This window comes from Oncorhynchus tshawytscha, linkage group LG03 (assembly GCF_018296145.1).
Source record: "Oncorhynchus tshawytscha isolate Ot180627B linkage group LG03, Otsh_v2.0, whole genome shotgun sequence".
Lineage (NCBI taxonomy): Eukaryota > Metazoa > Chordata > Actinopteri > Salmoniformes > Salmonidae > Oncorhynchus > Oncorhynchus tshawytscha.
The window spans coordinates 2,564,154-2,580,180 of NC_056431.1; the positions used below are offsets into that span (position 1 = coordinate 2,564,154).

The following is a 16,027-nucleotide window of genomic DNA, read 5'->3' on the forward strand; positions in this document are numbered from 1 at the left end:
AAACATACAGCAGGTTTGTACAGGTGAATAACTAACTCTAAAAACGTAGATACATGCCTTCATACATCGCATCACCTCTTTGGTCAAAACTCCATGGAGACCTGTGACTATTGGCTAAGGAGGCTAACGTCTTGTGGTGGGATTGGATGAAGGAGATGGTTCTCTGGGACGATATTGGACAAGGGATTTGACAATGTGCAAGGCCATTGGGTGTTTTGTGGCCACTTTGGAGTGCTCTGGACTGGAACAGAGTGCAGTGGAAGAAGAGAACAAAAGAGGGATACAGATGCTGGAACAGAACCTGTTCTAAAAGAGGAAATGGCTGGTGGTGATGGAACAGAACCTGTTCTAAAAGAGGAAACGGCTGGTGGTGCTGGAACAGAACCTGTTCTAAAAGAGGAAACGGCTGGTGTTGATGGAACAGAACCTGTTCTAAAAGAGGAAACGGCTGGTGGTGATGGAACAGAACCTGTTCTAAAAGAGGAAACGGGTGCTGGAACTGTTCTAAAAGAGGGAACGGCTGGTGGTGCTGGAACAGAACCTGTTCTAAAAGAGGAAACGGCTGGTGGTGCTGGAACAGAACCTGTTCTAAAAGAGGAAACGGCTGGTGGTGCTGGAACAGAACCTGTTCTAAAAGAGGAAACGGCTGGTGGTGCTGGAACAGAACCTGTTCTAAAAGAGGAAACGGCTGGTGGTGATGGAACAGAACCTGTTCTAAAAGAGGAAACGGCTGGTGGTGATGGAACAGAACCTGTTCTAAAAGAGGAAACGGCTGGTGGTGATGGAACAGAACCTGTTCTAAAAGAGGAAACGGCTGGTGGTGATGGAACAGAACCTGTTCTAAAAGAGGAAACGGCTGGTGGTGCTGGAACAGAACCTGTTCTAAAAGAGGAAACGGCTGGTGGTGATGGAACAGAACCTGTTCTAAAAGAGGAAACGGCTGGTGGTGATGGAACAGAACCTGTTCTAAAAGAGGAAACGGCTGGTGGTGTTGGAACAGAACCTGTTCTAAAAGAGGAAACGGCTGACGGTGATGGAACAGAACCTGTTCTAAAAGAGGAAACGGCTGGTGGTGATGGAACAGAACCTATTCTCAAAGAGGAAACGGCTGGTGGTGATGGAACAGAACCTGTTCTAAAAGAGGAAACGGCTGGCGGTGATGGAACAGAACCTGTTCTAAAAGAGGAAACGGCTGGTGGTGATGGAACAGAACCTATTCTCAAAGAGGAAACGGCTGGTGGTGATGGAACAGAACCTGTTCTAAAAGAGGAAACGGCTGGTGGTGATGGAACAGAACCTGTTCTAAAAGAGGAAACGGCTGGTGGTGATGGAACAGAACCTGTTCTAAAAGAGGAAACGTCTGGTGGTGATGGAACAGAACCTGTTCTAAAAGAGGAAATGGCTGGTGGTGTTGGAACAGAACCTGTTCTAAAAGAGGAAACGGCTGGTGGTGTTGGAACAGAACCTGTTCTAAAAGAGGAAACGGCTGGTGGTGATGGAACAGAACCTGTTCTAAAAGAGGAAACGGCTGGTGGTGATGGAACAGAACCTTTTCTAAAAGAGGAAACGGCTGGTGGTGATAGAACAGAACCTGTTCTGAAAGAGGAAACGGCTAGTGGTGATGGAACAGAACCTGTTCTAAAAGAGGAAACGGCTGGTGGTGATGGAACAGAACCTGTTCTAAAAGAGGAAACGGCTGGTGGTGATGGAACAGAACCTGTTCTAAAACAGGAAATGGCTGGTGGTGATGGAACAGAACCTGTTCTAAAAGAGGAAACGGCTGGTGGTGATGGAACAGAACCTGTTCTAAAAGAGGAAACGGCTGGTGGTGATGGAACAGAACCTGTTCTAAAAGAGGAAACGGCTGGTGGTGATGGAACAGAACCTTTTCTAAAAGAGGAAACGGCTGGTGGTGATAGAACAGAACCTGTTCTGAAAGAGGAAATGGCTAGTGGTGATGGAACAGAACCTGTTCTAAAAGAGGAAACGGCTGGTGGTGATGGAACAGAACCTGTTCTAAAAGAGGAAACGGCTGGTGGTGATGGAACAGAACCTGTTCTAAAACAGGAAATGGCTAGTGGTGATGGAACAGAACCTGTTCTAAAAGAGGAAACGGCTGGTGGTGATGGAACAGAACCTGTTCTAAAAGAGGAAACGGCTGGTGGTGATGGAACAGAACCTGTTCTAAAAGAGGAAACGGCTGGTGGTGATGGAACAGAACCTGTTCTAAAAGAGGAAATGGCTAGTGGTGATGGACTGAGGAGATGCATCTGAAAAGTTCTAAAACAGGAACTGTGTGTGTGTGTGTGTGTGTGTGTGTCGACTGATTATGGACAGCTGTGAGAGTCTAGGTTGGAACCCTGGAGGTAGAAACAACCCTTCTCTCTGACTCTGAACTCAACTCCCAGAATGAGTCTAGACAGACAGACGGAGGGAACCGGCCCCATGATACAAGAGACTGGACTCATGAACCACACAGACAGATTGACATATGGATATTATCTCCTGTTTGTAGCCACTATCTCCATTTCAAAGAGATCTACTGAAGAGACTATTACAGAGAGAGAGAGAAACCATACATTTCCTTTATTTGTGACTATTGGGCCGAGCAGAACCAAGGATAGCATGTGTGTTTCAGCTGCTGGTTCTGTTTCGGTTTACAGATGCTGAAATTGCCCATAAGCTATTTTTTGAATACACAAACCTTCTCATTAAAAAACACACACACACACACACACACACACAAACACACACACACACACATAATGCTCATCATGTAGGAATTGGATCCCAGGAAAGTATTCTGCCATCTTGACAGATACCTGAACAAGGAACATGTTTACTTCACCTGTGTGTTTTGTGTACCTCCTAAAGACATATAAATATCATTTTTAATGTGGACATTTCAGACATTGGACAGAATAGCACAAAAAGAACCCTGTAAGATGTTGACCACGTTAAGCTCAATATGTATTCATTCTATGCTAAGTTTTCTGTTCTGCTGATGCCTAACCGTGAGTTCATAACACTGAACTCAGAAGTGCATCTCGATTTACATGTTTTGTGTCTTTCTGTTCTTGAGAAAAGGTGTGATGCTTTAGAAACACACTGTGATTGTCAGTCTGTAGGATATGTCTATGGTGTTGGTTTAGGTGAGTCTTTGGTTCAATTGAAATATTGGTCCTTGTGTATCTGAAGAAGCTGCAGTGTTCAGAACGACCTGCAGGGGTCTCCCTCCCACTGAGAAACACTAGATCTGTCCTATAGAACAGGACTGGCCAGTATTCTAAAAGAGGGCCGGTGTGGGTGCAGGCTTTTGCCCCAGCCAAGCAGTAACACACCTGATTCTATATCTGGTGGATGTTATCGTTGGATGCTGATGCAACACCACACACATCTTTAAATGCAGTGTTAACCTACAGCAGGGTTTCCCAGTGGTGTAGTAGGAGCTACACGGAGGTATACACCCTAAACCCCACAGATGTTTAAACAGAGGTGTAGGAGGTATACGCTCTAAACCCCACAGAGGTTTAAACAGTGGTGTAGTAGGAGCTACACGGAGGTATACGCCCTAAACCCCACAGAGGTTTAAACAGTGGTGTAGTAGGAGCTACACGAAGGTATACACCCTAAACCCCACAGAGGTTTAAACAGAGGTGTAGGAGGTATACACCCTAAACCCCACAGAGGTTTAAACAGAGGTGTAGGAGGTATACACCCTAAACCCCACAGTGGTGGTTTAAACAGTGGTGTAGTAGGAGCTACACAGAGGTATACACCCTAAACCCCAGAGGTTTAAACAGAGGTTTAAACCCCACAGTGGTGGTGTAGTAGGAGCTACACAGAGGTATACACCCTAAACCCCACAGAGGTTTAAACAGAGGTGTAGGAGGTATACACCCTAAACCCCACAGAGGTTTAAACAGTGGTGTAGTAGGAGCTACACGAAGGTATACACCCTAAACCCCACAGAGGTTTAAACAGAGGTGTAGGAGGTATACACCCTAAACCCCACAGAGGTTTAAACAGAGGTGTAGGAGGTATACACCCTAAACCCCACAGAGGTTTAAACAGTGGTGTAGGAGGTATACACCCTAAAGCCCACTGAGGTTTAAACAGTGGTGTAGTAGGAGCTACACAGAGGTATACACCCTAAACCCCACAGAGGTTTAAACAGTGGTGTAGTAGGAGCTACACAGAGGTATACACCCTAAACCCCACAGAGGTTTAAACAGTGGTGTAGTAGGAGCTACACAGAGGTATACACCCTAAACCACACAGAGGTTTAAACAGAGGTGTAGGAGGTATACACCCTAAACCACACAGAGGTTTAAACAGTGGTGTAGTAGGAGCTACACAGAGGTACACCCTAAACCCCACAGAGGTTTAAACAGTGGTGTAGTAGCCCACTGAGGTTTAAAACAGTGGTGTAGTAGGAGCTACACAGAGGTATACACCCTAAACCCCACTGAGGTTTAAACAGTGGTGTAGTAGGAGCTACACAGAGGTATACACCCTAAACCCCACTGAGGTTTAAACAGAGGTGTAGGAGGTATACGCTCTAAACCCCACAGAGGTTTAAACAGTGGTGTAGTAGGAGCTACACAGAGGTATACGCTCTAAACCCCACTGAGGTTTAAACAGTGGTGTAGTAGGAGCTACACAGAGGTATACACCCTAAACCCCACTGAGGTTTAAACAGAGGTGTAGGAGGTATACGCTCTAAACCCCACAGAGGTTTAAACAGTGGTGTAGTAGGAGCTACACAGAGGTATACGCTCTAAACCCCACTGAGGTTTAAACAGTGGTGTAGTAGGAGCTACACAGAGGTATACACCCTAAACCCCACTGAGGTTTAAACAGAGGTGTAGGAGGTATACGCTCTAAACCCCACAGAGGTTTAAACAGTGGTGTAGTAGGAGCTACACAGAGGTATACACCCTAAACCCCACTGAGGTTTAAACAGTGGTGTAGTAGGAGCTGCACGGAGGTACAGTGCCTTGCGAAAGTATTCGGCCCCCTTGAACTTTGCGACCTTTTGCCACATTTCAGGCTTCAAACATAAAGATATAAAACTGTATTTTTTTGTGAAGAATCAACAACAAGTTGGACACAATCATGAAGTGGAACGATATTTATTGGATATTTCAAACTTTTTTAACTAATCAAAAACTGAAAAATTGGGCGTGCAAAATTAGTCATTATGTGCTGTTTTTGAATGAACATTTCCAAATGCTTTCCCAAGGAAAACTTTCAAATGGAAGCTGCCATATGTAACTTTGTGCAACCAAACAAGTTCACATAGAAATGTGAAAACGTATTGCAGAGGTTGAGATTGTACAAAGACTATACAATTACTTATTGTTTTGTCACAAACTGAAATTAGGTGAACTTTGAATTTTAGCAACCAGGAAATGGTGGAGCTATTTCTGTATAGTGCATCTTTAAATGTTGACTACAAATTAGGCCTACATGATATAATTATGATTGTATCAATCTGGAGGGCATTTCTTTTGAAAACTCTGCAATCACATGTACTCTACTGTAGGCCTACATTGTAGAGTACAGACACTGCGAGCCACATGGTATTTGGCTAGTTGCTTAATTATTTTAAAGGGCAACTAGACCCTCCCAAAAATAGTATTTTATATTTTTCCCAGACCTAAAAAATGGTCTCCTTGTGCGGTATAAGCATTGATGTGGGCTTAACATGCATTTGTTGTTTTTCTATGAAAGATTTTTCTGGCAAAATGATGGTGTACTCACTTCTCCAGGCACCGCTACACCAATGGGTTTTCCTGTATCTGTGAGTGATTTGATTTGGGACCTGAATCTCCAACAGGCTTAGGCTGTTACGCAATGGATCATCATGTCTCACTCCCATAGGCTGCTTCACTTGTCAATCATGTCTCTGCTATCTTGCCCTGTAATCTGTGATATCTCTCTCTCAAACACTCCTCTGTCTCTCATCGTCAACTCTTTATTTAAGATATTAAGCAAGCTCTACTTCTCTTATCCTACAGTATCTTCACCTGTCTGACAAATCAAGCAAATGAGAAAATAAAACAATCTGAAGAGAACCACACAGGGTTGAATTGATGAAAGCTGAAGTCATTTAGTAATTTAACTTGTTGACTTATTGTAATGAATTGTAACATTATTTTAAATGAAATGATTTATTAATGCAAAACATTGATGTCTTCTCGCCTTTGGTGTCTCCAACTCTAATCTCAATTACCCAGTTTCTAGTGCCCAAGAATGGAAAGTGTGTGTGGGGGGGCACTTGACACCAGACTGTGTTTGTGTTTGTCCATCGATTATTTCATTGATAAACACCCTGGTAGATATCAGGTGATGAAGAGATAATAATGTTGTTCCACTGAAGCCAAATAAAATCTAAGATAAGTCGGTTTTCTGCTGCACTCAGAATGGACCATTTCCACTATTACACCATTTTCTACGCATCTTAAATCAGAATGGACATATTACCACCTCCAGCTGCTCTCTCTTCCTCTCTCTCTTCCTCTTCTCTGCCTTTCCTCCCCCTCTTTCTCTTTTCCTGTAATGAGAGTTTTAAGACAATTATCCACTGGACAGAAAGTGTCTCCTTATCGACCCACAGAGAGCCATCTACAACCACTAATCAAGCCGTATTGATTAGAGGGGGTGTTGATATCACATACCACTGTCTGACTGACACAGAGAGACACTAAATATACACTCTTGTTTTGAAACACTGACTTGAAAAGTTGTCTCTCAACTCTAAACAGAAAAGATTCAGTTGATATGTCTTTGGGTCCTTTAGCCCAGGAGAAATCCAACCTGAACGTCCCTATACGGCTAGAACAGTGCTAGAACATATTTTCAATGCGACTATAAATCATTATTTATCTTCATTCATTCATTCTTTTCCCTCTTTTCTCATTTTCCAACTGAGCAGACATCATCTGGCAGCATTGCACAAAGAGGTGGGTGGATGCATCCCTGTGCAAATGTGTGAACTGCGACAGGACAGAGGACTTTTCCCACATCTTGTTACATTACAGCCTTATTCTAAAATGGATTAAATAGATTGTTTTGTCACTGGCCTACACACAATACCCCATAATGTCAAAGAGGAATTATGTTTTTCCACATTTTTCCTAATGACCTAAAAATGAAAACCTAAAATGTCTAGAGTCAACAAGTTTCACCCCCTTTGTTATGACCAGCCTAAATAAGTTGAGGAGTAAACATGCTCTTAACAATTCACATTGCGTGGACTCACTCTGTGTGGGATAATAGTGTTTTAACACGGTTTTTGAATAACTACCTCATCTCTGTACCCCACACACACAATTATATTTAAGGTCCTTCGTTCAACCAATGAATTTAAAACACAGATTCAACCACAAAGACCAAAGAGGTTTTGCAATGCCTCATAGAGAAGGGCACCTATTGGTAGATGGGTAAAAATAAAAAGTAGACATTTGTATTTGTATTTATTAAGGATCCCCATTAGCCAAAGCAGCAGCAGCTTCTCATTCTGGGTTCCAGAACATTCAAAAAGATGACCTTAAATGACATTACATTTCATGACACTGTTCACAACATATTAAGTGTGTTCCCTCAGGCCACAACTCTACTATCACATATCTACAATACAAAATCCATGTGTACGTGTGTGTAGAGTTTGTGTATCTTCACAGCCCCTGCTGTTCCATAAGGTGTATTTTTATCTGTTTTTTTAAATCTAATCCTAATGCTTGCATCAGTTACCTGATGTGGAATAGAGTTGTAGCCATGGTTCCATGTACTGTAGTACTGTGTGCCTCCCATTGTCTGTTCTGGACTTTGAATATCCCTTTGATCAGGGTGAAATCATTAATTACACTTTGGATGGTGTATTAATACACCCAGTCACTACAAAGATACAGGCATCATTCCTAACTCAGTTGCTGGAGAGGAAGGAAACCATTCAGAGATTTCACCATGAGGACAATGGTGACTTTAAAACAGTTAGAGTTTAATGGCTGTCATAGGAAAAAACTGAGGATGGATAAACAACATTGTAGTTACTCCACAAAACGTATAGAGGGACAAGAAGGAAGCCTGTACAGAATAAAACAATTCCAAAACAAGTGTCCTGTTAGCAACAAGCTGCTAAAGTAATACTGCAAAAATGGATTGTGGCAAAACAATGAACTTTTTGTCCTGAATGTTTGGGGCAAATCCAATAGAACACATTACTGGGGGCCGGTGGTTCAGGAGAAAAACAGAAACTGAATGAAGCTAAGCACAGGAAAAATCCTAGAGGAGAACCTGGTTCAGTCTGTTTTCCACCAGACACTGAGACATGAATTCACCTTTCAGCAGGACAATAACCTAAAACACATGGCCAAATATACACTGGAGTTGCTTACCAATAAGAAGTGAATGTTTCTGAGTAGCCGAGTTACAGTTTTGATTTAAATCGACTTGAAAATCTATGGCAAGACCTCAAAATGGTTGTCTAGCAATGATCGAAAACCAATTTCACATAACTTGAAGACTTGAAAAGAATAATCCAGGTGTAGAAAGCTCTTAGAGACTTACAAAGAGAGACTCACAGCTCTTAGAGACTTACCCAGAGAGACTCACAGCTCTTAGAGACTTACAAAGAGAGACTCACAGCTCTTAGAGACTTACGAAGAGAGACTCACATCTCTTAGAGACTTGAAAAGAGAGACTCACAGTTCTTAGAGACTTACAAAGAGAGACTCACAGCTCTTAGAGACTTACCCAGAGAGACTCACAGCTCTTAGAGACTTACAAAGAGAGACTCACAGCTCTTAGAGACTTACAAAGAGAGACTCACATCTCTTAGAGACTTGAAAAGAGAGACTCACAGTTCTTAGAGACTTACAAAGAGAGACTCACAGCTCTTAGAGACTTACAAAGAGAGACTCACAGCTCTTAGAGACTTACCCAGAGAGACTCACAGCTCTTAGAGACTTACAAAGAGAGACTCACAGCTCTTAGAGACTTACCCAGAGAGACTCACAGCTCTTAGAGACTTACAAAGAGAGACTCACAGCTCTTAGAGACTTACCCAGAGAGACTCACAGCTCTTAGAGACTTACAAAGAGAGACTCACAGCTCTTAGAGACTTACCCAGAGAGACTCACAGCTCTTAGAGACTTACAAAGAGAGACTCACAGCTCTTAGAGACTTACAAAGAGAGACTCACAGCTCTTAGAGACTTACAAAGAGAGACTCACAGCTCTTAGAGACTTACAAAGAGAGACTCACAGCTCTTAGAGACTTACAAAGAGAGACTCACAGCTCTTGGAGACATACCCAGAGAGACTCACAGCTCTTAGAGACTTACAAAGAGAGACTCACAGCTCTTGGAGACATACCCAGAGAGACTCACAGCTCTTAGAGACATACCCAGGAGACTCACTGCTGTTTTCACTCTGTCATTATGTGTGTAAATGGGTGAGAATATATATTTTGAATTCAGGGTGTAACATAACAAAATGTGGAAGTCGTCAAGGTGTTTGTATACTTTCTGAAGGCACTGTATGTGTTTATGTATGTATTTTCTCTGTCCACTCAATTAGGCCCTGTCTCACTCATAATGCTACATTGAAGCTGTTTAGTACTGCTGTCAGATATAGAATCGCCAATCACCCTCTCTCCCGCCCCCTCCTCCATTAACGACCAATCAGTTAAAACCCTGTTTCTCTACCACTTGCGTTGTCAGCACTTTCCTCTACCCCCATTTCTCCCCTCTACATATCTCTCTCTCATCCTCTCCCTAACTCACTATGCATCACTCAATCTCTCTCTGCCTATCTCTATCCCATATCTCTCTCTGCCTCTGTCTCTGTCTGTCTCTGCATCTCTCCCTCTTCTTCCCTTCCTCCACCTCTCCCTCTGCGTCCCTGTTAACTACTCTCTGTCTCTGCATCTCTCCCTCTGCGTCCCTGTTAACTACTCTCTGTCTCTGCATCTCTCCCTCTCCTTCCCTTCCTCCACCTCGTCCTCTGCGTCCCTGTTAACTACTCTCTGTCTCTGCATCGCTCCCTCTCCTTCCCTTCCTCCACCTCTCCCTCTGCGTCCCTGTTAACTACTCTCTCCCTCTGTTAACTACTCTCTGTCTCTGCATCTCTGTTAACTACTCTCTGTCTCTGTTAACTACTCTCTGTCTCTGCATCTCTCCCTCTCCTTCCCTTCCTCCACCTCGTCCTCTGCGTCCCTGTTAACTACTCTCTGTCTCTGCATCGCTCCCTCTCCTTCCCTTCCTCCACCTCTGTCTCTGCGTCTCTGTTAACTACTCTCTCTCTGCATCTGTGTAACTACTCTCTGTCTCTGCGTCTCTGTTAACTACTCTCTGTCTCTGCGTCTCTGTTAACTACTCTCTGTCTCTGCATCTCTGTTAACTACTCTCTGTCTCTGCGTCTCTGTTAACTACTCTCTCTGTCTCTGTCTCTGCGTCTCTGTTAACTACTCTCTGTCTCTGCGTCTCTGTTAACTACTCTCTGTCTCTGTTAACTACTCTCTGTCTCTGCGTCTCTGTTAACTACTCTCTGTCTCTGCGTCTCTGTTAACTACTCTCTGTCTCTGTTAACTACTCTCTGTCTCTGCGTCTCTGTTAACTACTCTCTGTCTCTGTCTCTGTTAACTACTCTCTGTCTCTGCGTCTCTGTTAACTACTCTCTGTCTCTGCGTCTCTGTTAACTACTCTCTGTCTCTGCGTCTCTGTTAACTACTCTCTGTCTCTGCGTCTCTGTTAACTACTCTCTGTCTCTGTTAACTACTCTCTGTCTCTGCGTCTCTGTTAACTACTCTCTGTCTCTGTTAACTACTCTCTGTCTCTGCATCTCTCCCTCTCCTTCCCTTCCTCCACCTCGTCCTCTGCGTCCCTGTTAACTACTCTCTGTCTCTGCATCTCTGTTAACTACTCTCTGTCTCTGCATCTCTGTTAACTACTCTCTGTCTCTGCGTCTCTGTTAACTACTCTCTGTCTCTGCATCTCTCTCTCTCCTTCCCTTCCTCCACCTCTCCTCTGCGTCTCTGTTAACTACTCTCTGTCTCTGCATCTCTCCCTCTCCTTCCCTTCCTCCACCTCTCCCTCTGCGTCCCTGTTAACTACTCTCTCCCTCTGTTAACTACTCTCTGTCTCTGCGTCTCTGTTAACTACTCTCTGTCTCTGCGTCTCTGTTAACTACTCTCTGTCTCTGCGTCTCTGTTAACTACTCTCTGTCTCTGCGTCTCTGTTAACTACTCTCTGTCTCTGTTAACTACTCTCTGTCTCTGCGTCTCTGTTAACTACTCTCTGTCTCTGCGTCTCTGTTAACTACTCTCTGTCTCTGCGTCTCTGTTAACTACTCTCTGTCTCTGTTAACTACTCTTTGTCTCTGCGTCTCTGTTAACTACTCTCTGTCTCTGCGTCTCTGTTAACTACTCTCTGTCTCTGCGTCTCTCCCTCTGTTAACTACTCTCTGTCTCTGTCTCTGTTAACTACTCTCTGTCTCTGTTAACTACTCTCTGTCTCTGTTAACTACTCTCTGTCTCTGTTAACTACTCTCTGTCTCTGTTAACTACTCTGCGTCTCTGTTAACTACTCTCTGTCTCTGTTAACTACTCTCTGTCTCTACGTCTCTGTTAACTACTCTGCGTCTCTGTTAACTACTCTCTGTCTCTGTTAACAACTCTCAGTCTCTGTTAACTACTCTCTGTCTCTGTTAACTACTCTTTGTCTCTGTTAACTACTCTCTGTCTCTGTTAACTACTCTCTGTCTCTGTTAACTACTCTCTGTCTCTGCGTCTTCGATCGGAGGGAGACTGTCCAGAAAAGACATAGAAAAGTAGAAAATAAGATGATTTATTTTGAGATGCAAAACGTAGACTGACACCTATTGTAGTTCCTCCTTCCTCTTGTCTCTCAACAACCAGTTATGTTTTATTTATTAAAAGTATTATTTGAAAGTGACAGTGAGCGAGAGAGAGAGTGAGAACAGAGAAAGTTTCTCTTGCCAGAATCTGGTGCCAAAATCAACATGTTTTTTTGTGAATAATTCACACGTCTGTGAGTGGGTCTTTTGGCTGCAGCAGTGCTGAGCTGAGGCCTGCCCAGTTTGAGCTCGGATCACTCTGTCCAATTCCCACCATCATATCACATTCATTAACACATGGCCAAAGGACAATAACATCATCATCAGTGAAGGATTGGACACATAACTCCCTACATTAGCCAAACTGGGCATGAAGACCCAGACGACAGAAGAATTGCACAGTAAGCACTTTGAATTTGGGCAGGCCACATATCTGATTTATACTGACGTTTTAATCATTAAGGTGACACTTATCCATAGCCACAAAGTTCAGATGAACAGCAGTATTTAAAACAGTTCCACCATGTAGAATCACAAGTTCACTTTTTGTAACATGATGAGGTGACAAGAAACTCAAGTGACTGTCCAGTTTCCACATGGTAAGTCTGTACAGCCATAGTCCATTAAGATAGCAATGGTCCTCTCCTCCCTCCTCTTCCCCTTCTCTCCTCCTCCCCCTCTCTCCTCCTCCCCCTCTCTCCCCACCCTCCCTCCTCCTCCCCCTCTCTCCTCCTCCCCCTCTCTCCTCCTCCCCTCTCTCCCCCCCTCTATCCTCTCCCCCTCTCTCCTCTTCCCCCTCTCCACCTCCCCTCTTTGTTCCCCATCTATCCTCTCCCCATCTATCCTCTCCCCCTTTCTCCTCTTCCCCCTCTTCACCTCCCCTCTCTCTTCCCCATCTATCTCTCCCCTTTCTCCTCTTCCCCCTCTCTCCTCTTCCCCCTCTCTCTTCCCCCTCTATCCTCTCCCCCTCTCTCCTCTTCCCCCTCTCCACCTCCCCTCTTTCTTCCCCATCTATCCTCTCCCCCATCTATCCTCTTCCCCCTCTCCACCTCCCCTCTCTCTTCCCTATCTATCCTCTCCCCCTTTCTCCTCTTCCCCCTCTCTCCTCCTCCCCCTCTCTCCTCTTCCCCCTCTCTCCTCCCCCTCTTTCCTCTTCCCCTTCTCCCCCTCTCCTCTTCCCCCTCTCTCCTCCTGCCCCTCTCTCCTTCTCAGAAGAAGTCCTTGGAGGCGGCCTCCACAAAGTTGGGTGCGGCCATGAGGATGGTGATGGTACAAATGATGTTGAACACACTGAACCCCACCAGACACAGACGGTCGATGACCGCCGCTGCAAACTGCCACTTCTCCGCCACGCTCACCCTGCGGTCCTGCTCACGGAAACGATTGGCCAGGAACTGCACTTCCTCCAGCAGGGCCTGGAGCTGGGCCTCCACTACCCCAGCCTGGAACACCCTGGCCTGGGCATGGCAAGTACCCGCTTCGACTGCTCCAGCCCCAGCCTCCACACAGCTGGAGCCTGAGGGGTCAGGGTCCAGAGATGTGGGGGGTTGTGGAGGGGGGCTACCAAACATTGTGGAGGAGGGTGGGTGGTGGTGTAGGATTGGGGTGTCAGAACCCCTTCCTCCTCCTCCTCCTCTCCAGGTGACAGCAGGGTCTGGTTCAATAGGATTCTGGAGGCCAATGTAGGGCCGGTGTCCATTTGGCTGAGGGTGGGGGTGGGGGTGGAGGGGAGATTTGGGGTAGGGTGGATGTTAGGCTGGAGGTTTGGGTTATGGTTGGGATAGGACTGGAGGTTTGGGTTGGACGGTGGGTGTGGTAGGGGCTGACTGAGCTGGCTTAGACTGGCCTGCAGAGAGGTGAGGCTCTGGGGGAGGGTGGAGGAGGCTGGGGTGGTGGTGGTGGTGGTAGGGGGAGAGAAGCAGGTCTTGGTCTGGGGGTTGGAGGGGCTGTGGTGGGGTGTGAGCTCACCCCACTCTCCTGGACGCTTCATCCTCAGAAACCAGGGAACCCACTGGAGTAGAACCAACTCAACCTGAGAGACACACACAGAGAGAGAGTAGGCAAGAGGACCCAGAGACCCATTGTGGCAGAAGAAACAGAGATAGGGAGAGGACACACACACATAGATAAGAGGAACCAGGTAATGTACTGCAGCAGAACAAACTGCACCTGATAGAAGAGGACAGGACACACACAAGGTGCAGACATTCACAGATATGAGAGGAACACACACAGACAGTCACAGACACACGTCATAATCAGTAGACAGACAGAGAGCCTCACCCATTGAGGCATGTCTCCACTGTTGGGATCGTGGTGATGGTACTGAAGTACAACTACAGTCGCCACCACTGACATCCCTACGGTAACCATGGTACTCACAAAATACTGACCTAGGATGGAGACACAGTATTATACACACTGTAATGGAATAGGTTCCGTAGATTAGGTCGTAGGAGCATGATTAGACACTACCACTTCCACACTCCATCCCCAGGGGGCAGCACCAACAGGGTCAGGGCTGCGCTCTGCCAGGAAGCCTTCATATGTCCACAGGTGCGAGCAATCAGGAGTGGCTTTAGGGCAAGTCTCTGAATGTCCTTGAGTGGCCCAGCCAGAGCCCGGACTTGAACCCGATCGAACATCTCTGGAGAGACCTGGAAATAGCTGTGCAACAACGCTCCCCATCCAACCTGACAGAGCTTGAGATGATCTGCAGAGAAGAATGGGAGAAACTCCCCAAATACAGCTGTGCCAAGCTTGTAGCGTCATACCCAAGACTCAATGTAGAATCGCTGCCAAAGGTGCTCCAACAAAGTACTGAGTAAAGGGTCTGAATACTTATGTAAATTTGATATTTATAAATTAGCAAACATTTCTAAAAACCTGTTTTAGCTTTGTCATTGTGGGATATTGTGTGTAAATTGATGAGTGGACAAAACTATTTCATACATTTTATAATAAGGCTGTAACCTAACAAAATGTGGAAAAATTCAAGGGGTCTGAATACTTTCCGAAGTCACTATATATATTAGCAGGCTAGTTAAATGCGTACGCACACCAGGCATGCGCACACACTTGCATAAACACACACAGTTACTTACCTATTAGTGGTATGGAGTCTGAGGTAGCTGGCATAATCTCAGCCACCAGCAACATGAAGACAGTCAGAGAGAGAAGAACTGTAATGCCTGGAGAGAGAGGTGGGGAAAAGGATATTATTACACTGGGAAATACAGCAATACTTGTGGGTAGTACAATTCTCCATCTCTCTGCCAACTCACCCCACCCATCCATCTCTCCCCCATCTCTGTCCTTCCCCTCCACACTCTCCTTCTCTCTCCCTCTATCACTGTCCTCCATCTCCCCACCCCTCTTCTCTCCCTCTATCACTGTCCTCCATCTCCCCACCCCTCTTCTCTCACTCTATCACTGTCCTCCATCTCCCCACCCCTCTTCTCTCCCTCTATCTGTCCTCCATCTCCCCACCCCTCTTCTCTCCCTCTATCACTGTCCTCCATCTCCCCACCCCTCTTCTCTCCCTCTATCATCTGTCCTCCATCTCCCCACCCCTCTTCTCTCCCTCTATCACTGTCCTCCATCTCCCCACCCCTCTTCTCTCCCTCTATCATTGTCCTCCATCTCCCCACCCCTCTTCTCTCTCTATCACTGTCCTCCATCTCCCCACCCCTCTTCTCTCACTCGATCACTGTCCTCCATCACTGTCCTCCATCTCCCCACCCCTCTTCTCTCCCTCTATCACTGTCCTCCATCTCCCCACCCCTCTTCTCTCCCTCTATCACTGTCCTCCATCTCCCCACCCCTCTTCTCTCCCTCTATCATTGTCCTCCATCTCCCCACCCCTCTTCTCTCCCTCTATCACTGTCCTCCACCTCCCCACCCCTCTTCTCTCCCTCTATCACTGTCCTCCACACTCTCCTTCTCTCTCCCTCTATCACTGTCCTCCATCTCCCCACCCCTCTTCTCTCCCTCTATCACTGTCCTCCACCTCCCCACCCCTCTTCTCTCCCTCTATCACTGTCCTCCATCTCCCCACCCCTCTTCTCTCCCTCTATCACTGTCCTCCATCTCCCCACCCCTCTTCTCTCCCTCTATCATTGTCCTCCATCTCCCCACCCCTCTTCTTTCCCTCTATCACTGTCCCT

At 45.8% G+C, this 16,027-nt stretch overlaps 1 protein-coding gene and 1 pseudogene across 12 annotated transcripts; one reads left to right on the plus strand and one right to left on the minus strand.

Annotated features, from left to right (window-relative positions):
- Window positions 1-318: 318 nt before the first annotated feature.
- On the plus strand, window positions 319-5,046 carry LOC121841097 (autotransporter adhesin BpaC-like). Of its 12 annotated transcripts, none has more exons than XM_042307451.1 (4): window positions 319-490; window positions 689-3,620; window positions 3,848-4,109; window positions 4,168-4,226. In XM_042307451.1, the coding sequence occupies exons 1-2, from the start codon at window positions 319-321 to the stop codon at window positions 2,272-2,274; spliced, it is 1,758 nt and encodes a 585-aa protein (XP_042163385.1). In that variant the 3' UTR covers window positions 2,275-3,620; window positions 3,848-4,109; window positions 4,168-4,226. The 12 variants fall into 12 exon arrangements, 9 of the variants coding, with proteins under 9 accessions (XP_042163385.1, XP_042163387.1, XP_042163389.1 ...); XM_042307453.1 differs by having other exon boundaries at window positions 3,848-4,064; window positions 4,110-4,226; XM_042307455.1 differs by having other exon boundaries at window positions 3,848-4,040; window positions 4,086-4,226.
- Window positions 5,047-13,069: 8,023 nt separating this feature from the next.
- Window positions 13,070-16,027, minus strand: part of LOC121841155 — an 11,422-nt pseudogene continuing 8,464 nt past the window's right edge.